Below are 23,255 nucleotides of genomic sequence, written 5' to 3' on the forward strand. Positions count from 1 at the left end.
CTGTTATCGGAGGCGACGGAGGCGTTGTGTTTCGAAGGTCTCTCTCGCCTACTCACAGCACAGCGTACAGCCGCTCTGACGCGAGTATTGCATGCCAGTTGTGTATCCACATGATTGATATGCACTGAGATAAGATTAGACTGTCGGAGAAGACGCGCGGATTGGAAACCGAGCTCGCGATGTCCGGAGAAAGGCGAACGATGAGCTCGAAGGCTAACGTGAAATCAGGTGAGACAGGATCACGCGATTGTTTTTTGCAGGGGGAAAATGAGAAATGTGTCGGGAAGTGGCGCGATTTACGTGTTGGTCTGCGAGTGTGTAACGTGCGTGTATATCAGAAATGGCGCGACGCGAAGTGACACGTGTAAAAGCGCGTAAGTAACTCGATGATAGTTCGAATAGAAAACTCGGTAGATCCACGTGTATCTGCACAATTTATTATATTTATATGTAACTTATTATGAGTTTTATGTACTCTTTGAATAACTCCAATGTTTAATCCAGTGTATTTTAATTTTTCTTTTGCTTTGAAATCTAAATATGATGTGTGTATTCTTTTCTTTTAAAAACTTCTTTGTTCACGAAAATTTTAATAAGTTAAAATATTAAAGTTTATATTAAGTATATATTCAATTTTATATTAAATACATATATTTAATAGAATAGAATTAAGTATATTTATATATTAGATATGTAAAATTCTTCTTATATACTTTGTAGGAGTGCCCAGAGCAGCCAATAATGAAGTTTCGACAAGAAGAGCAGTAATAACTGTTGGCCTCATCTTTGTAGCCTCATTGACCGCGTTATTTTATGTATATACGAGTTTTCCAGAATTAGAAAAGTAAGAACCAAACAGAGCCGTTTATCCATATATCTTTGCATTCACGCTTTATACGTTTTTTATCGGAACATAAATATGAATCCCTTGTATGTTTCTTTCATAGAGACGAAAGGCAATATATGAAGCTGCCGCTTCACATAGAAGATGCCAAGAATCTGGGGAAACTGTTGGAACGATATAAGGATTTATATTACTTCCAAGTAATGGCGGGATTGTTCATCACTTACATCTTGTATCCTTGAATACTCTAATCATGTATTTTTGTTTTTTAATCTGCCGCACTGAGGTACACGGTGTGTTCCTTACATCACATCTCAATAGCTTGCAAACATTCGCCATTCCCGGCTCCATCTTTCTCTCAATCCTGTCCGGATTTCTGTTCCGCTTTTCGATCGCCCTACTACTCGTCTGCACATGCAGCGCGATCGGCGCCACCCTGTGCTACTTGCTGTCCTCGCTGCTGGGCAGACGGTTGCTGTACCGATACTTTCCGGAAAAGGCAAGAGCATGGACCATCATCGTGACCAAGCATCATGATAATCTGCTAAACTATATGCTGTTCCTGCGGATGACGCCGTTACTGCCGAACTGGTTCATCAATCTGGCCAGTCCTGTGATCGGTGTGCCGATGATGCCGTTCACCGTCGGCACCTTCTTCGGCGTCGCGCCGCCCTCCTTCGTCGCCATACAGGCGGGCCAAACGTTGCACAATCTCACGTCGTCGAGAGACGCGTGGTCGTGGAACAGTGTTATCATACTGTGCGTGTTCGCGTTGTTCTCTCTACTACCTGTGCTATACAAGCAGAAGCTCAAGAAGAAGTTCGAATAAACGTCGAAACGTTCTATCGACGATACCCTCAACGTGACATTTTGATATTACATGAGAAAAGCTTTCCGATCGCGTTCGTGGAGTGGAATATTCTATAGATAGAGATAATTTCTTAGGAAATTGAAAAAAAAATTATATCAAATGCAAATAATGTTGGGATTAGGGTCCGCCGGTGACACTTTCTCACACGGTGTATGCATTTATTTGCAGTTGGACACATGCATACGAGATAGCATGACAAATTCCTGCGAGCACAACTTCCGCATAACTTATTTATTATTGTTTGTAATTTATTTCTACAAGTGTGTCTTAGATTATGTGAAAACATCGTTTAAAAATGAAAACCAAATATAGGCGAAAACCGGCTTATTTTATTATGAGTGTCACAAATATGCCTATATTTTTTAGATAATATGTCAGGAGATGATCTCAGGAACTATTCTAATTGATAGGCTGCTGAATTTTCTTTTTTATTTCATGCATTGTATTATACCAGAAATAATATTTTACTTGAAATCTAAATCTGCAAAAAATCTTATATGCGCGAATATATATCAAGGGTTGAAATTAAAATAAATAAAAAAGGGATATCCAAGATAAACTTAACATATAAATTTTACTAAATATGCTTCATCGTTATTGGCTGGATCGTTTTGGCACATATCCACATGTTCTTGCTATCGGTGATATCAACAAAACGAAGTTAAATAACCAATAGAAAGATCAGTAGCATTGTACACTGGTAGACTCACGGGTCTCCAATACCACCAATTGTACCATACTTAAGAACATAAAAGAAAAAAATAATATATAAATAAAATATATAAAGAATATATAAAGAAATGAGTACGGATCATTCTGTAAAGTTTCTAATACTCACGTGTATGTCCAGCGGACAATAAAATGGTCGAAGATCTACAATGTTGAGCACACTCTGAACTTGGTATCATTTTCATCAGTCTTGCACCAGCCGCGCACCGTATTACGATATTGCTGCACTCAGGATTGGGCTGAAAATTTACAAATTGACCGTCATCGCCGAGACACAACAATGAGAATGGTTCACACGTACCAACGAGTAAGGCGGTGATCTCGATTCATCGATAAAAAAATATTTTTCAGTGCCTTGACTCCACCAATTCGGAGTCTCCGCTGGCTTTGGAAATAACTTTCGGAGTATTCTGCTGGGCCTCATACGGTTTACTCTCCAAGATATGTGAGTGCCAAGGGAAGCGGTACGGAACATGTCCAATCTTTTGCCCATAACATCACGGATAATTCTGTACAAGTATAAAACGCGCACAAATTTAAATCAGATACGTTGGACAATTTGAAATTCTGTAGATCGTATTGACGTGTGTGGAAACGAACTTAAAAGTTTCATTGTTAGAGGAGATTCTCTTAGCGTCTTCGTCAAAGACGTCTCGGTTATTCCAATATAAATTGACTAGATCTTTCATCTTCACCTTCGTGTTATTCTCCGCTCTAGTGTATGGTATACCGACGTTGAAGGATCTGCTGATATTGTGGCCGGTCAGATCTGGTACGGAATGGACCATGGTGCAAGGCCAGCAGTCCATATCGTTGACGTAGAAATACGGGTTCTCTATCAAGCACCATTCGTCGTACAATTCTGAAGTGATAAATATTACTAAGTATACATCGCAATAAGATACTCCAATATTATATTAATTCTTATACTATTATTTTTCATATTATTATAAAATGTGACATGTTAATTATTTGTGAATTACAAACCAGATAACGACGGATATAGGCTGACAATCGGTACAGCCGCTTTGCGCAATACGTATAAAGCGGGGTAAATGGAATTTTGTGAGATTCTTATAAATAAAACGTTTAACCAACTTTGGCATAAAAATAACAATACGACGGAGGTAAGGGCGAATGGCAAAATAATTCGTAAAGTCCTCCATGATTTATTCGATCTTCTCGAGTACTTGGCCTCCAATTGTCGGAAACAAGCTCGAAATATTGCCGACGTTTGCGCCTCTGAGACATTATGAGCGGCCGCGTATCGCCTGATCTGTCGTACGCTCTCTCTATATTCGTCCAAATCGACCATAATCGCGAGTCTCTCGACACAGTCGCGTAAAACTCAAGTCGCGCGTTATTACTGTATAATTACATAATTACATTCTTATTTACATTCTGAAACGCGCAACAACAGTCCTGTCACTTGCTGTCACTACTGTTTGCTTGCACTTTCTCGTTTAACTTTCTGCACCTCTGTGCACAGCTGCACTCACTGCCACTCACGCGTGCACTTTCTCTTTTTCTGTTTTCCAAAATACGCCACGTTTCATGTTGCTTTGCGATTTAGTTGTAAAATTTTGTACCATTATTATTTTCGATTTTATTCGAATTGCATTCCGATATTTAATTCTTTCGATCTGACGCGTATTTTTTTTAATGCGAATCAAAATTAACTCGATAATGAAAACCTGCCTTAAAGCGAGAAAGAGCGACATCGAGCGACGTAATCTAGCAATACTGCATACTGCTTTAAAGCGCCAAGAAGCACCGCTCCGGTTCTGGCTGGCATATTAAAGACCAAAGACGAAGGCTTGAGTGAGCACATGGTCATTCTCATTTCAAGACTCGACATTACTTGAAATATTTTTCGGGTAAGACGGCATTTACTTCAGCGATGTATCGTCCCGTTGTCCGTAAAGCTTGACAGACGCGATGACACATAGACATGGTTGTGTGGTAACCACAATCCAGTTGTGGTTTTTCTTTTGGGTAACTTCATCGGTTAGGTCTTGGGGCCTATGAAGCCGGTACACGTGATAGAAGATGCCACGAAAATTTGATCCCGATTATCCTGATAATGCTCCACTTCCGTGTCAAGCCGGTTCTACAATACGTCGCAAACGATGGCAACTGCATGCTGGTTGAAAAGTGTTATTTCCACGTTGCGCTTGTCAAAAGAGAGTTGGCGAACTTTTAACTTTTTTTAGCGACAGTAACTGGCAATCGGCAATCAGAAATGACACTTTTATATTGTAGAACCGGCTTTATTCCCTCAGAGCCTAAAAGTGATTTTCAATCGACTAAACTCCGATTATTCAATTAGTGATAAATTCAATCAACAAAATTATCTATAACAAAATTTCCGGCTGTAATTCGTCGTCGGCAATCTAATTATTCCTTCCCTCAAATCATAAAATAACTATCCAAATTGATAAGTTACTTGACAATTTAATCGTTGATTAAGTTAGTCTGAGTTTGGTCAAAGCTACCCTACATATTTATTATTTTGCTAATATTCTCAATTGTTGGTGGATTTTTTAGAAATATTTTGTTGAAGAATTCCAATAAAAGAATCTTTTTACAGTTGGAGTTTGTTGGTACATGCCGAAAGTAAGGATTCAAAAGACAGCAATTGCAGGTCAAGAAAATTGTCAAGTATTAAAAAATCACTAGTAGTAGAGCTGTTACTTAGGAGTGTTACTAGAGGTGTTACTTGTTACTGAAAAGAAGAAACAGTAATATTACAAACCTCAGGTGTCCAAGTAACAATGGAGAAGAAAAGGGATCCACGATGGATTATGAGGGAGCATGAATGTGTAAGCTTGTTGGGAATCACTTAATACATTTTACTTTATGCAATGTATATATAACATAAATTTGTTTCAACAGTTTGAAGAATATGCGTATAACACATCAGACAAGTCAACGGCACTCGAGAAATTTATAAAGGTAACACATCATGAAGAAAACAATATATCATGTGCGTCAATATATGTATCGAAATATATAAGTAAACATGTTTTTCTTATTGTAGAAATTAAAGATAACTATAGTACGCGAAGAGGACAGAGAAATAGAATTCGATCTAATTGGCTGCCATACTTCGCTAGCTAATGCATTTCGTAGGATACTTCTGAGTGAAGTCCCAAGTATGGCTGTTGAGCAGGTGTACATTTTAAATAATACTAGCTTGCTCCAAGACGAATTGCTTGCACATAGGTGAGAGAAACATTAATGAGTGTTTTCAATTTTTACATAGAATGTTTTTACTTTGTGAACATTATGCAACAAATTGTACAACAAATGAACATGTATTTTGCCTTCAAGATTGGGCCTTATACCTCTTCGCGCAGACCCTAGATTATTTGAGTATCCTTCGAACAACGAAAAAGCGGATGATGATGTTAGTGATCAAGATACTCTAAGATATGAGTTGAAGGTCACGTGTAGTGTGAATCCACAAGCGCCGAAGAACTCTCGTCTTCCAGAGGATATGTACAGGAATAGCAAAGGTACTTGACTAGACTTCTCTTTCTTCTTATTATTATTGAATTTCTGATTACAAATTAGATTACAATAATTTTAACTTCGTTTATTTCGTTTCTTAATCATAGTGGAATATGTAAATGATAAATATAGATTCTCGATTGCTTATATTATCATTCATCTCATACTCCTTTACTCATAACTTTTAACTCGCTATTTTCTTATAAAACCAAGACACAAATGGGATGAGATCGAGATGGGCTTTTACAGATTTATATTATGCTAATTTCTAAACATAATATTAAGGCTGCGTTCGGGGAGCGCGCTATTAGCGTTATTGCATCATTCCATCTCTATCGCTCATCAAGTGTAGAACAAGGATAGAATAAGCAAATAGCGCCAATAGCGCGCTCCCCGAACGCAGCCTAAGTGGTATACATAAAGTAACATGCAACATTCTATTTTCAGTTTGCAGTAAGGATATTAAATGGGTGCCAATAGGTCGGCAAGCAGATATGTTTCCACGTGGAGCGGAACAATTTGGTGTTCTAGAAAACGACATATTAATATGTAAAATGCGTCCCGGTCATGAAATCCACTTGTATATGGAGGCAGTCAAAGGCATCGGCCAAGATCACGCTAAATTTTCTCCTGTGGGTACGTAAGAGTTCTGTGAATAAAACATTGTTTTACAACTCATATTCTGATGATACAAATATCATTGATTAATCGTAGATAGACAAATATATCTTGGATTTCCGAATTGTTCAAAATAAATTGTCTTATTTATGTCAGTGTTGCGTAATAAAAAAAATTGTTTAGCCACTGCATCATATCGCCTTTTGCCGGCCATTCAGCTGACCGACCCTGTGAGAGATGAGAACGCGGATCTTCTGCAGAGCTGTTTCAGCCCCGGCGTAATAGAAGTGGTAGAACAAGAGACGAACTCGGGTCAAAAATACCGCGAGGCGCGTGTCAAAAACGCTCGCTACGACAGCTGTACCAGAAACGTCTATCGTTATGATAAACTAAAAAATTGCGTGGAACTGAGTCGGATAAAGGATCATTTTATCTGTAAGTACGAATAATCTAGATATCTAGAAATCGTCGAAAAAGGAAGAATCAATTAAAGTTTAAGTTATAGTCGTTAAGTCACAAACGTTTCACTAAATGTTGAAAATATTGCTTATAACAGCTGAAAAATTTATATATATATATATATAAACTGATTTGTGTGTGTGTTCTTGATTTCTAGTCACCATAGAATCTATGGGAGCATTACCATCGGCCGTGTTATTCGCGGAAGCCGTTAAAATACTCAAGAATAAGTGCAGAACATTTCTCGCAGAACTGGAAAACATAGAAAAATAAATTCAAGCAAAATGATCTTCTCGGTGAGACAAAAATGATCAAAAGTGGCCATCAAAAATTTATCGCCGGGCAAGTTGGCCGTGCATCTTGTGAATAGTAACAACAAGATTCTGCAAGTAAATCAGTGCCAATTAGTAATATCTATATTAACTTAACGATCTATTTTTAATTGATTAATAAAGTTATTTTACTAAATTTTAAATGCCTTATTAATTGATAAAAATAACCCAATTAATTATATTAATCGTCATTGAGATTAATTGGAGAGGTAAAAACCACAGTGGTGTAAGGTGTGAGTCAAATTTTTGAATATTTGACTTACACCAATGTGGTTTTTACCCCTCCAATTATAATTTATAAAGACAGTTTATTAAGTCTTTTATTAAGACTCCTTGTAGAATTATATTAGTAATGTAAATCAGTGAAAAGTTCTCACATTAAACTCTTAATTATGATTCAATATTAATCACTCAAACGTTATTTCTCAAAGCGTTGCGTATAATAATCGCGATTAATAATCATCAATTTTGTTACATTTCGCTCAAATATGTTTTAGGTATGAGACGCTGGCGATAGTTGTTGATCGTCTCCGAAGCGATATGTTTATATATACATCCTGTGTTTTGGCCAGATTCCTGTAATATATCCGAATAACAATAGACATTTTAATTCAATGATCCCCTGGGGTGACGCGTGATTCATTGTGAAAGCGGCCGACTGGTAGTCGACAGCTCTCACGTTCGAGGCCTTGACTGTCACCTCACATATGCCTTGCAAAAGATCAGATCCTGGTACTTAATATTTCTTGAGCCTAGGGATCTAAAGGAAAGGAGAATGAGCGGTCTCATAAGGCCTGGTGCGGACCGGGTTGTAGTTGACAACTCAGCCTCGAAAACCAGCGGGAGTCACAGATAAATTTCTTAGTTAGATTTACGTGACGTTAGGGACTTGGTAGTCCTTTTTCTCTTTTTGTGATCCCCTACATCAATATGTAAGATCAGCGTGACAAGAAACGCAAACACATTAAAGATTATAATATTCGCAAGAAAACGTTATAAGCTTTCATATTGTTTATTTATAATCATCATGTTGATCTCCTGAGGAAAACTTTATTAATATGTAAATATTTCAGAAGGAAAACTAATTTAAGGAGTCGAATGTAAATGTAAAAGTTAGTTTTTTGTTAGTTTATCGTCCTTGGTGGCTTGGTACTGATGATAAAAACGCGCCAATAAATTTCGCAAATATAAGATATTGAAATAATAAGATATAAGAAATAATATCCTGATTCTCACTTTTATTGATGTATTTCCACTAGCGATCATAAAGAAACAAGTAAATTTTATAATAACTAGTAAAATTCTAGTCTATCACCAACATCGGTGTTAATTATAGCGCTTTATTTGCTTAGAAGTATATTTACATGTAATACAACAGTAACTTGACACTACTGAATCTTTTCTACTTTGCTATTTATTTAATACTATTAAATATAATAAATAGTAAAGTGAATCTTATCTACTTGTCATTCCTCATTACAATTCGCACTTAAAAATTGCCTATATATCATCATTATTACTGCTAAAATTGTTATTAAGCACAGAAGCTCAATGTATATCAATTTTATTAATGACATTAGCTAGAATTAATCAAACTCACAGGATATTCCGCGACCGTCGGAGAATATCGCGCCGTCATTTTTTGCCGGCCGCCAGAATCGATCATTGCGCAAGTCCACAGACTCGCGCTTTTACGCATTGGTGCATTTCAAAATTTCGAAAAAAGGATATCGCAATTTTTCCGTCTGCGACGTCCTTTTTAGCTTCGTAGTGCACTATACTTTTATTTATGTAGAAAAACACTCGGAATGAAATAAAAAAATTAATATATTATAATGTGTGTGAGAAGAATCAAGAACGAAGAAATTAGAAGAAAAGTACGAGAAGCGCAGCTGGAGAAAGGAAAATTCAAATTTGTATTAAACCATTTTTTTTTTTTTTTTTTTTTTCCTAAGAGCGTTGCGAATTGGAAATTGAAATTTGATCAATCGAGCTAAAGCGGACTAAGATGAAAGTTATCCGATTGGTCGAAAATTCTCTCTCCAACTTTACAGTCCACAATGCACGCTTTGATAGGAGCTTCACGCAACGTCGCGAGCTGCATCGCCGCGTGCGATAATGCCGCGAGAAGACGAGAACATAAGAAGAGAGAGCAAGAGAAAGAGAGAGAGAGATAGAGAAAAGGGGAAGAAAACATCCGCGCGATTCGACACGCGGCAGCCGTAAATCCCGTTCGATCTCGTCGGTACCGCGTGTCGAATCGCGGGCATCGCGGCGAGACTGGCGAAAGGCGAGAGCGAGAGCAAGAGTATAATTCGAGGACCTGACACTCGGGATCGATCGGACGAGCGTCGCGCCGCTATCGCTATGTCGGCTGTCGCCGCCGGCCCGCTCGACACTGGAGAACGTCAGCGTTGCGTCAGCCCGCGCTAACGAGGCCGCCGTCGCCGTCGTCGTCGTCACCGCCGCCGCCGCCGCCGTCGCGCCGCGCGGAAAGCGGAGAGTCGTGCGCGTCTCTCGCCGCGACAACAGCCGGGACGATGGGGTTAGGCTTCCGATGGCGCCTCGTGTTCCTGCTGCTCCTCGGCCTGCTCCTCTGGCAGACCTCGAAGATCTGGCTCGCGTTCCTGCAGGACGGCCCCGCCACGCCAGGTATAAAAGAGCGGCGCGCGCTCTTTCTCTCACCCTTTCGTTTCGCGCGTCTCTCTTTTCGCGCTGCACCTGTCGGCGGCCCTGTGAGCCTGTGAGCCTGTCGCCTCGCCGGAGAGGCGGCCTGTCGCGCGCGCCCGGCGCCGCGGCGCCCGTTCTATTCGCCTGTTGTCTCCGCCCGCGCCCGCCCGTTTCGCGTCTCCGACGAGATCGATTTTTTTTTTCCTTTTCCGACGGTGATACCTAAGCGAGGAGCGGCTAGCGACGTGCGTCAATCCCGGTAGCTGTCGACGGCTACTCCCCGAGCGTCCGTCGTTAATCGGCCCGCGAATCGCCGCTTTCGGAAAACGATCGAGGAATCGATCGTTCCTCGCGGCGACGATCCGTATCGGAGGTGGCATTTTTCTTTTTATTTTTTCTTTCTTTTTTTTTTTTTATTAAAGGCACGATAACGGCTTACTTTGAGCGAAGGCCACAAATTGATATTTCTGGCGGTTATATGCTCGTTGCGCAATTTGCCATTTGCCGACCGCATCGTTATCTGATACTTTGTGAAGTGATCCGATCGACGCGTGAATAACGTGCGATCCTCGATTTGTCGAGCGTCGAAGCGTAATCGCACGCGATTCGAATGCAACGTCTGTTGAATCGCAATTTGTTTTTTTTTTTTTTTCCAACAAGGAATCCTTGCGACTGGAACTCCAGAGCGATTTTTACGTAATAATTCGACGGATCCAAAGTACGCGAGTTAATTGTACGCCCGTGAATCGTATGGAGGAAAGATCGATGTAATGGAAACATAATGCGCGCTGGAAGAATCATTGGCTGGATATTTTACGCGATAATGACATTATGCTCGCGTCAAATCGACAAAAAAGAAACCAAGCTGCCATTTGTCAATGTCCTCCCCGCAAGATAATGCCATGATTGACGGTTTTCTGTATAGGAGATTATATAAAAAGTACTGTCGCGGTTTCCGTTTTACGCGACAAATGATCCTCGATGAGGATGACCGCGAGATAACGCAACGACGACACAACGATCGAGCTCGAGATAGCGATTACCTTTGTCTCGGTATAATGATAAATAAATGATAAAATCAGTTATTAAAAACTGAAGAATGTTGAAAGTGTAATTTATATACGCGTCTCATTCATATTTTCGAATCAAAATTAACGACATATAAACACAAACATTTTCTAATATCGCCAATTTTCTTTAATCGCACTATTGCAAATCTTTCGAATACTGAAATTTTTTATGCAGAATTCGAAATTATAAAAAGAATTTGTGATCTCTCGTGGAAAATAATCCTAAATACTCGAGGTAACAATTGTTTGTTCAGTAGCAGTAAAAATCAACTATTAGTTACTATTATTTACTATTATTTAGTAAAAAGTACTAAAAATTAAAGAATCTTGAAAATACTACAATTTATATACACCGTCTCATTCATATTTTTCAATCAAAATTAACGAGATGGACATAAACATTTCCTATCGTTAATTTTCTAATCGCGCTATCGCAGATGTTTTTCGAATATTGAAATTTTATGTAGAACTCGAAATTACAAGAAGAAATCACGGTTTCTCCCAAAACCTAATCCTACTGAACCGAAATAACGATTGTTTATTTAATAACGGTAAAAATCGATTATTAAAGTTAAAGAATCTTGAAAGTATCGTCATTTATATATACACATCTCATTTATATTTTCAAACCGAAAATTAACGATATGGGCACGACTAGGTATTTCTTAATATTTGTTTTTTTTTTTTTTATTTTATGCAGAACTTCAGGTGGACCAAGCGGCGACACCGTTGAGCGAAAAGGATGACCCGGCTTCTCAGAAAGTGCACGTGGCTGTGTATTACGAAGCGTTATGCCCGGACTCGCGCAGCTTCGTTTTAAAACAATTGGTCCCGACGTATCGAAAACTCCCGGCGAACGTGGAAATCGAACTGGTACCGTACGGTAAGGCAAAGGTAAGAAAATTCGTTGCGATCAACTCGTATCGCTGTTATCAATCTTTCGTTATAATTATATTGTCAAATAATATGACTAAATATATCGCGAGGGAAAAACTGTCAATCGAAACAATTAGATCGGTGGATCAAATGGAACCGGCAAGCTTCCTCTAAAGTTACATATTCGATTTCCGATATAGACGGTAAAGACGAACGATGGGTACCAGTTCATGTGCCAGCACGGACCGATCGAATGTCAGGCGAATATCGTGCACGCTTGCTCCATCGACGTCATTAAGGACCCATCGGTGCGACTGCAATTTGTGGCTTGCATGATCGAGAATAACATTGACCCGGTTGGAATAATGAATACGTGCGCCGGGCGTATATCCGTGGACCTGGAGTCTATGAAGAAGTGTACGAGCACCGGAAGGGGAAAGGAGCTCTTGGCCAAATACGGAGAGATGACGAATTCTCTCGTGCCGCGGGTGTCTTTCATACCGACGATTACTCTCGACGGGGTGAGTGTTGTTTCGCTTCGTGATGCTAAATAAAATGTAATGCAACGATACGTCGAACTGACTAAACGATGTGCGTTTTCAGAGCTCCGAATACCAGGTGAGGATACTGAAGAATTTGTTGAAGGAGGTGTGCCTGCGTTTCAAAGTTACACCAAAAGAGTGTGTATCGTGAGAGCACGCGTTGTTCGCCGCTAGCAAAACATATCTACGTAATCATCGAATTTTGTTATTATGTTACACGAGTTTAAAAAAAGACATGTACGAAAAATATAGTATTTTTCAAAAAAAAAAAGAAAAAAGAAAATTGCTGCCCTTTCTTATTTCTCAGTAAGACAACTTCATATCTTGGTAAGTTCGACCATTAATTGCTGGAGCGTAATCAGACGAAAATAACACGCATTTATCTCTCGGCGCATAATTGCACAGAATGGCGCAGTTATAAGGTTTGTCCGTAATCATGTGTAAGAGATATCCCGCATTTTTTTTTCGTTTACATCAGATACACTTGGTCGTTATTTTTGTCAGGGAGATAAAATCGCTTGTATTATAGATAAACACCAGTTTGCTCCCATATAAGTATATAGGAACAATTTATTAACTTAATATCAACACTTTATACAAACTGTGCCGCTTTATTTATGTACGACAAGAAGTGAAGAACGCCTTTGAGATACGGCAGAGAATATACTTACATACACTAGAAACAATTTTCGAATTAGAAGTCTGAGAAATCAAGGAGCGTTAAATCGAATGACTACGATCAAAGTAGTAAAAAAAAAAAAAACGAGCACAGAGTCTACATGTTCGAAATAATCTGATAGAAAAAGAATCTCCTCACTTTGCAACGTACAACGTTCTCACCTTGTTTATAGCGCAACGAGCTTGCTCATTTTTAAAATTGCGATTAGCATAATCGAATTGAAAACTCACTTCGTCGATCAATTTTACGTTCGTATGTACACATCGAAATAAATACAACGTTCGATAGAAGCAGGATGTGTCTTGGTACCTCCGCAAATACGGTATAAACGATGTTTTTTTTTTTTTAAGAACAACAACGTGTATTTCAATAACAAAGATCGAGGGGACGCTAAATTAAATATTAGAAGAGCTAACGCTTCAATATTATTCGGTAAAGATTTGGCATTGCCTCGATGTTAACGTTCACAACAAGAGCTTCCATGCGCCACTCTTTCTCTCTCTCTCTCTCTCTCTCTCTCTCTCTCTCGCTCTATCTCTATCCTCGGCGCGCGAAAATTCTTTCAATAAATAGATTTTGCGATACGGATATAAAATTACTATTATATTAAATACTGGAATAGAGTCTTTGTAACGTAAGAGACTTAATCGCTAGGTATCAGTGTTCGATGAAACGAAGCGGATTTTGGAAGCATTTAGATACAGATGCCTGTCGAATACTAACGACCACTTTTACAAAAACGAGTGTGTGTTGTTGACAATCTTTTTCATTCTTAATAAAGTGTTAGTGTGGAAATATACCTCGGACACAGAATAACCACAGTTTTACAAATAGACCCAATGTGTGCTTCTCTTTTTCTCTCCCCCTATATATATTTTTTTCGGGTGTTTAATGGGGAGCGAGATTTCCTAATTACAATTAATACCGTACTTTCTTGTAACCTATATCTATTCTTCTCAAAAAGTTTTCGAGGGTAGCGAGAAAAGTCAGAGATATGTAAAGTGGATCCTGTTCACAGATACACAATGAAATATTCTCATAGCAAAGTATCTAGATGCCATCGAACACAAAAAGAGATGGTTGCTGAAACGAGAGGTCCATTAGTAATGAAGGAAACGAATCGAGTAGCTGTGACCTAAAAATGAGGATATACATTTATTTTGTCTTTTTTACTTTTTTTTTAATCTTTTTTTTCCTTTTTTGTTTAATGATCAATGCGATCTAGGTCACCAGAAATACAAGTACTTCTCATTTTGTTCACTTCAATATTAAATAATAAAGGACTGTGGAGGAATTATCTCTTTCATCATTTTTTTCCTTAATTTCTTCGTAAATTATTTTATATATATATATATATATATATATATTACATATATATTATGACTGCCCGACTGAACCACCGACACGCATGATGTTTATGCTGTACGGCATTTATGTTCTTTGCTCTCGAGTTCTTAAGTAACATTATATTGTACGGATCGCACAAAAATCACACCAGTTTCTCCGATCTGGTTGGCTCCGTTTTTACGAGACTGGCACGCACCCCTGGGCGAAGAAAAGTAATCCACCGATCTCACTGTGGCCTTTACTTCCTTTAATCCCCCATCCCTATTTTATTTCTCCATTAGATTTACATTATCAACAAAAGTGGTGTCGACGTTGTTTCTCTTTTTTTTCCCTCATTTCTTTGTATCTTTTTTTTTGCGCGCATGTATGTAAGGCTTTCCTTAGAGTGGAAGGCAAGTTTTACAAATAGGAGATTAAAATGGAACTGGAGGCAAAACGCACTTTGTGAATATAGTATTATAGTGTTTCTCTTTTTTTTTGCTCTGTGTATAATCTTTCGTGTGTATAGTTTCTCGCGTAAGTATAGTTCGTAAAACATACGTGTACGTGTGAGTCCCGTGTGCACGAGCACGAGAGGCTGGATGATGTTGAAAGCGTAAGGAAGAGACTTTTCTTTATTTTTTTTATTTTTTCAAATAGGAATGTCGAGACTTCGGATCCTGGAGCTTTCCAACGATCGCGCCGCGACTCGTCGTTCGCGTTCCCGTGATGTCATCCGCCCGACAGATCACATCCCGTTCCGCAAGACGCGACGCGCGCGAAAGCACTAGGTCTGAGCTCCTCGAAGCTCCTCCGATTCTTTCTTTCCTCCACCTTATCTCGCTCTCTCTCTCTCTCTCTCTCTCTCTCTCACTCTCTCTCTCTCTCTTTCTTTCTCTTTCATCACTTTTTTTTATAAATTTTCTCGCTCGTTACTTATATAAATTAAGTTATTCGTTTGTGAGGCATCGAGGGGTCCAGCACAGCTTTTGCACGTAAAGTCGTCATCAATAACCCAGAGGCCGAAGCGCATCGTATTTATACTCTCTCTCTCTCTCTCGCTCTTTTCTCTCTTTGTCTGGAAAACGATCGGTCCAGGCCGAATTCTCTCTCACAGAGACAAACAAACATTTGTACATGTGCATGCATTTTAACGGTAGAGACATCATCATCTATTTAGCAGCTACGTATCCTAATGTCATCATTCACTATACACGTATCTCGTTTATTAAAAAAATGAACGAAGGAATTCTCGAGATGAATCTTACTCTCGATTGGCAAATAAACTTTTGCTGCGTTTAATATTATCTTACATCGGATTTATACTTTGTCCCTTAACACACACATTTCCTCTCCCTTTGTAAAGAGAAATTACAATTCTTCGACATGCCTCTCATGAAAAAACTTCTGGGGAAACGAAGGAGGATGAGGGGTGGCGAAGGGAGAAAGATGGTGCCGAAGGACGCGACAAGAGGAGAGGGAAAGGGGAGGGGGGCAGTCGAGAAAGAGAGGAAAGTGGAAAATGCACTTTTTTCTTTGTCGTTAGTGCACATGCGCGCGCAATTGTGTGTCTTCGCGTTATCTCATTTCCAAATTTGTTTTATCCAATGGAAATAAGACATCCGAGTGAATATGTATGTGTGTATGTGTGTATACTCTTGGAGCGTGTTGCGTTCGTAACGTGTATCTGTGTAACGAGTCAGTGTCATGTATGTATGTATACACGCGTAAATATTAGTGTTTTGAGAGATAATGATTTTAGTGGTATAACTCTTTAATTAAACAATTAATTGCCCTGTATTACTTATCGTTAACGATGATGATTTTAACGCGGTATCGGACGTTGACTCTTCGCGCTTTTATAGACATCTTCGTATCCTGATACAAGATTTGTCACTTTCTGGTTGATTCTCGTTTTGTTACATATGTTTTTTCTCTGTTTCTTGATTTATTTAATACGTCAACACCACTCCGAGTCGCGAGTTCTTCCGTTACACAGGTTGCATTCACTTTGATGTCATCATTGTGACGAATTCTGGAAAATACAACGAAAGAAAGGTCTCGTTAGTTACGCGTGTGTTAGCTTACATTATGCCTAAGCCAGCAAAATACGACAGTTTTGCTAATAACGATGAAAAAGTAAACAGAGTCGTCAAATATCTCTTATCGTGACGTCAAAAGCGAGAAAAATTACGAGGAGATACACGTGGACCAACTGCGTAACCGCGTAAACTGCTTTTTTAAGAATCATATTGATTCGCGGAATTAAAACGAGATTAGGTTGACGAGAAATCGTTTATGTAAATGTAAAAATCACTCGTTATCGTATCGTTGGAAATTTTATTCGCTTTTAACGTTACAATCCAAGCTATTCGACACAGATATTTTAATTAAAAGTATAGGATTTAACACACGTGGCAATCATTCTCTCAATATGGAATCGTAAAACGACATACACTTAAAAAAAATTCTACACGCGACATTATCGACAATGAGTTTTATTTTACGCTAATAGATAAAGCGATGCGGTACAACCTTCATAATTAACTTGGCCGTCGCCGTCGATATCGGCCTCCCGTATCATTTCATCTACTTCCTCATCAGTGAGTTTCTCGCCCAGATTTGTCATGACGTGTCTAAGTTCCGCCGCGGATATGAAACCATTTCCATCCTTATCGAACACTCTGAAGGCCTCTCTAATCTCTTCCTCGCTATCCGTGTCCTTCATTTTGCGCGCCATCATGGTCAAGAACTCCGGGAAGTCGATTGTGCCGTTACCTAGAATTTCAGGATTTATATACAACGTCGATTCTACTAAAGCGTTGTTTATTTTCCTCTTTTAATAAGAAGAAAAGACGCTTCAAATATCTTGCGGAAGAACGAAAAAGTAACTCCTCCCGGAAATATTAACATTTTTGTTAGCGGAAACAAACGATCGCGAATGAAAATAGAGGAGTAGAGCAAAAACGATCGATTTTCATGTGCGAAATGATTCGTGATGCGCATTACGACTCACACGCGATCGAAAATTACGTAAGGATACGTACCATCTGCATCAACTTCATTAATCATGTCCTGCAGTTCGGCTTCTGTGGGATTTTGACCGAGGGACCGCATGACCGTGCCTAATTCTTTGGTGGTTATAGTACCATCGCCGTCTTTATCGAATAGCGAGAACGCCTCCTTAAACTCTGCGATTTGTTCCTCTGTGAGTTGGTCAGCCTTTAAAATCGAAAACAGTACAAAGTTTAGCTCTCTCAGTGTCAATGTTACACGAGTTACATACTAATGTAATAAGTATATCATTACTAATATAATATAAGGTATAAGGTATGAGTACGTTTCAAGATATCCAAACGAGTGTAATAACCATAGTTATTTTTGTACGTAAAATGTGAATTTTTAAACGCCATCTCGACTCTTATCTTGGCCTTTGGAACATCTTATTCGGCCCTGTCAGGGCCAGATTCTCTTTACGGACAGCAGTTCACATCGCTCGAATGCCGGCATATCATTGAAATGTGCGTTTCACTACCTTTCAGGTAACGTAACAAAAACAAGATAATTACATTCCGGCCTAATTATCGGGTTATCCGCAGAAATCTCGGTCGCACGAGTTTCCGTAAACATTTCCACTGACGCGCCGAATAACGCGGGGCAACGAGGCGCATGATAATACCGGCAGAAATAGCACGATGATGCATTCGCGCGGTTTAATTGCCGACCGCATAAATAAGGAGTTCTCAGACCACTTTGAGGATCGCGCGTGAATATTAACGAGGAATGAATTATGAGATTACGCGACCGGCCGCGTAATTCATCACGGGATTCGCTGCGCGATTTACGGAGATACGCGCGTATCTCCCGCGACGATATATATCGCGGGCAGTAAAAATAAATTTTGATTCTTCTCCAAAAGTGCGTGCGCGCGTTTAATGCGACAATCCACCTATCGGGCAATCCTCTTTTTTAAATTTCAAATTATCGAACTACCGTCGCGCGTGGACGACACGCGTGTCGTTTTGCTCGTAACTTGAAAAAAAAAAAAAAAAAAAAAAAACGCGACCGGTGATATAAATCGCGCGCGGCGGTTCTTAAAATGTATTTCCGGAAAATTGTGACAGCGCGGAATCTTTAGAAGTAACGCGAGCTATTCCTGGACGCTAATTACAGACAGGTGCTGATTTAGCGCCCGTTTACCGTGAAGTTGAAAGACAAAGTGGCCGCGACGTATCGATTTCTCGCACGAGACGGATCGCATCGTAAATGTAAATTATATTATCGCAACTTCAAAGCCCGTATCAGATTACGGGATTAGGATTGAAATTGGATTGAAATTTGACAGAGCAAACGGGGCAAAGTTCACTAAACTTGAAATTAGTTTTCTTCATTAAGCCCGTATCGCACTACGGATTGGGATTGAGATTGGATTGAAGATTAATCAATGAAGAAAACTAATTTCAATTTTTTGTCAACTTTCCTCCGATTAGTCAAATTTCAAATTTCCAAGCTCGGTCTTAATCGGAGTCTGATACGGGCTTTAAAGCTTGGATTGAAATCTGATCGATCGGAGCGAAGTCCACAAAAATTGAGATTGATTTTCTTTATTCCGATTGATTAAATTTCAATCCAATCTCAATCTTAATCGAAGTCTGATACGGGCTTTATGATCAATTAAATTTCAATCCAATCTCAATCCGTAGTATGATACGAGCTTAAGAGCGGTCTTTATTACGCGTGCTTTTCCTCAAGCCATTTTTATCGCCGTCATTTCTCAGTAAGGTTCGAAGGGCACGTAGCGCCGGCGAGAGCGTAATTAACTACGTTCTCGCTTCTCGCATTAAATAGCTGAACCATTCTTAAAGAAATTAACAAGTAACATGGTAAAAAGAGCTTTGAGAGGACAACGCGGTTGGCAGGGCGTAAGTTAACGTTATATCGATCTTTAATAACTAAAAGGACACACATGTGTTTAATTATCATATTAATTAATTACACATCGGACGTGTCGGCTCTGCTTTGAGCCGTTATTCTCAAAGATTCCGATTTTTCATAGAAATATAAAAATCCCGTCCGAAGACGAGAGAGATATTTCGATCGCGGGAGCAAATCGCGTCCGGCGACGCGCACGACTCCGACTTGCCGCGGGGGATAACCTCACTTTTCCGAACGTTCGGAACGAGAACGGCGGCGAGAAATATGGCTCCCACCGCGGCACCGGCGAGAGCCGCGCGTCGCGTCGGGCAGGGCGAGTTTTCACGGGGGAAGGGCCCGCGCGTAACGGACGAAATCCGGGCGAGTCGCGTTAAAACGTCGGCGACGAAACGAGAGAAAACCCGTCGCGAACTCGCGACTCGCGAGGTGGGGACAGACGAGAAGGCGAGCTGGCGTAACGGGTTACGGCTTACGGCGGGCGCGTAGGGAACGTAAAAGGAACGACGGTGAGGGAGCGCGAAAATCAATAGCGAGCAACGATGTATCGTCCGTAACGTTTGATCGCCGGACGGATAGAAGCGCGATATACCGCGTCGCGTGAAAGGAAAGAGAAGAGAGAAAGAAAGAAAAAAAAGGAGGAAAGAAAACGTACGCGTTACGAGAAACGCCCGGCAGCGCCCTTAAAGATGAGTATCGGGTGACCCGTATGGATTATGCAAAAGGAGCGGTCGGGCGTTCGTGCTCGCTCGCTCGCTCGCTCGCTCCGGTCTCGTATTTCGTGCTCCGATAGGTATCTATCTTCGCCCGCGATCGAAGGAAAGAAGAGATCGCGGCGCGCGATAACGACGACGACGTCGACGGCGACGGCGGCGACGTCGCCGCCGCCGCATCGTCCTTTTTTTCGATTCGTTCAAAATCTTGCCGAGGTCGTAGCAGAACGTGGACGCATCGATCGGGAGTGACCCGCGAGATCGGACGTTCCTCTCGTCGACCGAAAAAAAGTCACGAGTCTGTCTGTTCTCTCTCGCGATATCTTCTCCCCTCAATTAAAACAAAAATATCTACGTATGTGTGTACGTACGTATGTATGGATATAAAAAGCGTTTCGTCGATAAGTGCAGAAAGTGCAGCTGCCCGCGAATCGTGGAACAGGCAACTTTGCGGCGGCGTTTCGATCTCGGGCGCGAAGGCCGTGAATTTAGCAGCGCACGAACGGTCGGATAAACGGACGGAGGGACGGAGGGACGGACGGACGGACGGCGAGAAGATAACCGTTGCGCGGCGCTCGTCGATTATCTCGACGAGTCCAAGAGGGCACGCGATTGCGGGCAAGCGATGCAACGTCAGGCCGAACAACGCGGGCGAGCGAGATAGGCGAGCGAAAAGCGGCGAAATTAGCCGCTCCGCGGCGAACCGTCGCCCACCTGTCTCTCTCTCTCTCTCTCTCTCGCTCTCTCGTTCCCGTAACGTACGGCCCCGGCTAGGCCGGTCGTAAACGCGAGAAATTCCAATCGCGGGACGCGTCACGGCGTCAGATCGGACGAACGCGAGAGCTCCGAAGTATAGAAATATCCGCGATGAACTCCGCCGGCGGGCGAGGCGAGAGGGAAAAGCGTCGAGGCATTTTCGACAGCCTCCCTCTCTATCTTTCTCTCTCGCTCATTTTGCATACGTGTCTCTTTCTCTCTCTCTCTCTCCATCTCTTTTTCTCTTTCTCCCTACTCGGCGATCGATCGGCCGTTACTTCCGCTCGCGCGGATGCAGATTTTCCTCGTTGCTGCGGAAGAAACTCGGCGAGGAGCACGAAGAAGTATAGACGGCCATGCCGGATCGATAATCGCGGGGAGTCGGGGCAGTCTCCGGGGCGGCATGAGCGAAGTACGCTTCGACCGACGAGGCTGACAATAAACGCTCGACGAAGAGAGGGAGAAGGATGTATAGATAGCGAGAAAAAGGAGAGACAGAGAGAGAAAGAGAGAGAGAGAGAGAGAGAGAAAGAGAAAAAAAGAAAGAGACAAACGAGGCTCCCTCCGATCCTTCCAGAAAAGGAAATCCGTTTTGCCGGCGGATACGAATGAGAGAAAGATGGAAGTGTACGGAGGCGAGGGCGAGTTCAAATGCGTAACCTCGCGCGGCCAAAAGGAATTGCGCATTTCTTACGAGCTTTACGCTCGTCGCACGTGCGCTCGGCGACGCGTCAATGCGGCGAGAGAGACCGAGAGCTCCGAGGGCACGGCTCTCGATCGAACTAGCGACGACGGCGACGATGACGACGACGACGGAGTTTACGACGGTGAGCAAGATGCGAGGAACGGAGCACGTAACGTCACGCGCGGCGTAATTATCTTTGAGTCGGATCTCGAGTCGTGGCACAAACAGTGTTATGTACTTACCATCGTGGCCCTTTTCCTTTGTTTTCACGTCCCGGTCACGCACGAGAAGGCTCGGCCCGCGTTAACACACGCGTTTACTCCGCACACTGGACAACAAAAGTGTACTTGATCACAACCTCCGGTACGTCGGTCGGTTGGCTGGTCGGTCGATCGGTCGCCCGCTCGCTCGCTCGTTCGTAAAAGTAAACGGCTCGCCGCGAATCGAACCGCGAATGGGGAAGTCAACTTCCTTAACGTGCACGAGCGCGGGCCAGACACGCAGCGAACGGCGAACACCAAGTCCGGCGAGAAACGCACTCGGGACAGCAATGGAGTCCACCGTGTCTTTCTCGGTCTGCGAGGCTCTCTGTGGGCCGCCGCTGGTCTCGCAGCCCGGATATCACTACGCCGTCCCCTTACGGGCTGCACGGCGGCCAATCGACGCGCGCCGTTGGCCCGGCGGGGCGCGGGGGGGCCGGTGCGCGCGGCGGCCGCCTACGCGGCCGCGAATTAGAGCCCCGCGCGCGGCGCGACGCGGCTTCTCCCCTATTGCCGAAAGGTGCGGAAAAAAAAGGCCCGTGGCGGTTTTTAATCGCTCACGGACGGCGCGGGCGTGAGAAAAAGGGAGACAGCGCGAGTTGTACGCCACGAGGGCGAGGTGAGATGCGCCGCGGCAGTGGCGGCGACCGCGCCGCGCCGCGCCGCGCCGCGCCGCGTCGCGCGACGACGTGGCCGCGGCCCGCGGGCCGGCACGGCACGGCGCGGCGCGGCGCGGCGCGGCGGCGTACCCGCCGCGCGACCGCCCCGTATAACAAATCCGTTTTACACGGCGGGGTGGGTGCGGTCGTGTTTACAGGACGAGTCCGGGCGAACTAACCGGGCCTGTGATTGGCCGGCGCGCACCTGCAATGCGTCAGGCAGCCGCGCGGACTGTGCCGTGTCGCGCCGGCTACCGGGTCAAAGCCGGGCTTCCCTGCCTGCGAGAGAAGAGCCGCTGCCGCTCCGAACTGCGACGGGCGCGTTTTTCGGCGTTTCGCGATCGGTCGCTCCCTCTCGCCTGCCTGCCCCCTTCTCTCGCCCCCCCCCCCCGCCCCCTGCTCCGCCAGTTTTCCCGACCGACTCCCTTCTTTCGCGGATGCTTTCTACGCTCTCTCTCTCTCTCTCTCTCTCTCTTGCCTCCCCCGATCAGCGGGCTTTCGACGAGCCCGCTTTGCCGATCCGCGCCTACCCACCCTCTTTTTTCCTGTAACCCCTGAATCGTCGACGGCTTTCTTGCGTCTCCCCGATCTGTCCGATCACCCTCCCCGGCGATCTTCGTGCCTCGCCGGTTGTTTCGTCGCGCTCGTTATCGACCTCGCCCGATGACGATCGGCGTCGCCAGCTTTCTCGTACTCTTGCTCCGTTTTCATCGCGGGATGG

The 23,255-nt window shown here is 42.6% G+C and overlaps 5 protein-coding genes across 7 annotated transcripts; 3 read left to right on the top strand and 2 right to left on the bottom strand.

Annotated features, from left to right (window-relative positions):
- The first annotated feature begins 86 nt into the window (after window positions 1-86).
- On the top strand, window positions 87-2,516 carry Stas (Transmembrane protein stas). Of its 2 annotated transcripts, none has more exons than XM_071701783.1 (4): window positions 87-228; window positions 721-844; window positions 948-1,076; window positions 1,166-2,516. In XM_071701783.1, the coding sequence occupies exons 1-4, from the start codon at window positions 180-182 to the stop codon at window positions 1,671-1,673; spliced, it is 810 nt and encodes a 269-aa protein (XP_071557884.1). In that variant the 5' UTR covers window positions 87-179; the 3' UTR covers window positions 1,674-2,516. The 2 variants fall into 2 exon arrangements, with proteins under 2 accessions (XP_071557884.1, XP_071557885.1); XM_071701784.1 differs by lacking the exon at window positions 87-228 and adding an exon at window positions 239-374.
- Window positions 1,932-3,836, bottom strand: LOC139770083 (uncharacterized). Its single transcript, XM_071701781.1, has 5 exons — window positions 3,432-3,836; window positions 3,045-3,306; window positions 2,746-2,953; window positions 2,554-2,683; window positions 1,932-2,454 (listed from the first exon to the last, which is right to left on the bottom strand). The coding sequence occupies exons 1-5, from the start codon at window positions 3,757-3,759 to the stop codon at window positions 2,363-2,365; spliced, it is 1,020 nt and encodes a 339-aa protein (XP_071557882.1). The 5' UTR covers window positions 3,760-3,836; the 3' UTR covers window positions 1,932-2,362.
- Window positions 3,837-4,169: 333 nt separating this feature from the next.
- Polr1c (RNA polymerase I and III subunit C) lies at window positions 4,170-7,981 on the top strand. Of its 2 annotated transcripts, XR_011717672.1 has the most exons (9): window positions 4,170-4,321; window positions 5,035-5,266; window positions 5,340-5,399; window positions 5,485-5,669; window positions 5,778-5,962; window positions 6,405-6,593; window positions 6,759-7,010; window positions 7,192-7,423; window positions 7,864-7,981. XR_011717672.1 is itself a non-coding variant. In XM_071701779.1 (8 exons), the coding sequence occupies exons 2-8, from the start codon at window positions 5,219-5,221 to the stop codon at window positions 7,305-7,307; spliced, it is 1,035 nt and encodes a 344-aa protein (XP_071557880.1). In that variant the 5' UTR covers window positions 4,170-4,321; window positions 5,035-5,218; the 3' UTR covers window positions 7,308-7,502. The 2 variants fall into 2 exon arrangements, 1 of the variants encoding a protein (XP_071557880.1); XM_071701779.1 differs by lacking the exon at window positions 7,864-7,981 and having other exon boundaries at window positions 7,192-7,502.
- Window positions 7,982-9,570: 1,589 nt separating this feature from the next.
- LOC139770086 (gamma-interferon-inducible lysosomal thiol reductase) lies at window positions 9,571-14,486 on the top strand. Its single transcript, XM_071701785.1, has 4 exons — window positions 9,571-10,018; window positions 11,807-12,000; window positions 12,183-12,503; window positions 12,586-14,486. Exons 1-4 carry the CDS (start codon window positions 9,907-9,909, stop codon window positions 12,673-12,675), a joined length of 717 nt encoding a protein of 238 aa, XP_071557886.1. The 5' UTR covers window positions 9,571-9,906; the 3' UTR covers window positions 12,676-14,486.
- On the bottom strand, window positions 13,055-22,216 carry LOC139770087 (calmodulin). Its single transcript, XM_071701786.1, has 4 exons — window positions 21,858-22,216; window positions 17,577-17,751; window positions 17,065-17,307; window positions 13,055-16,564 (listed from the first exon to the last, which is right to left on the bottom strand). The coding sequence occupies exons 1-4, from the start codon at window positions 21,858-21,860 to the stop codon at window positions 16,536-16,538; spliced, it is 450 nt and encodes a 149-aa protein (XP_071557887.1). The 5' UTR covers window positions 21,861-22,216; the 3' UTR covers window positions 13,055-16,535.
- Window positions 22,217-23,255: the final 1,039 nt, after the last annotated feature.

Source organism: Temnothorax nylanderi, unplaced genomic scaffold, assembly GCF_030848795.1.
Source record: "Temnothorax nylanderi isolate EJ_2023f unplaced genomic scaffold, tnyl_v1.0 TNYL_tig0027_pilon, whole genome shotgun sequence".
In the NCBI taxonomy this organism is placed as follows: Eukaryota; Metazoa; Arthropoda; class Insecta; order Hymenoptera; family Formicidae; genus Temnothorax; species Temnothorax nylanderi.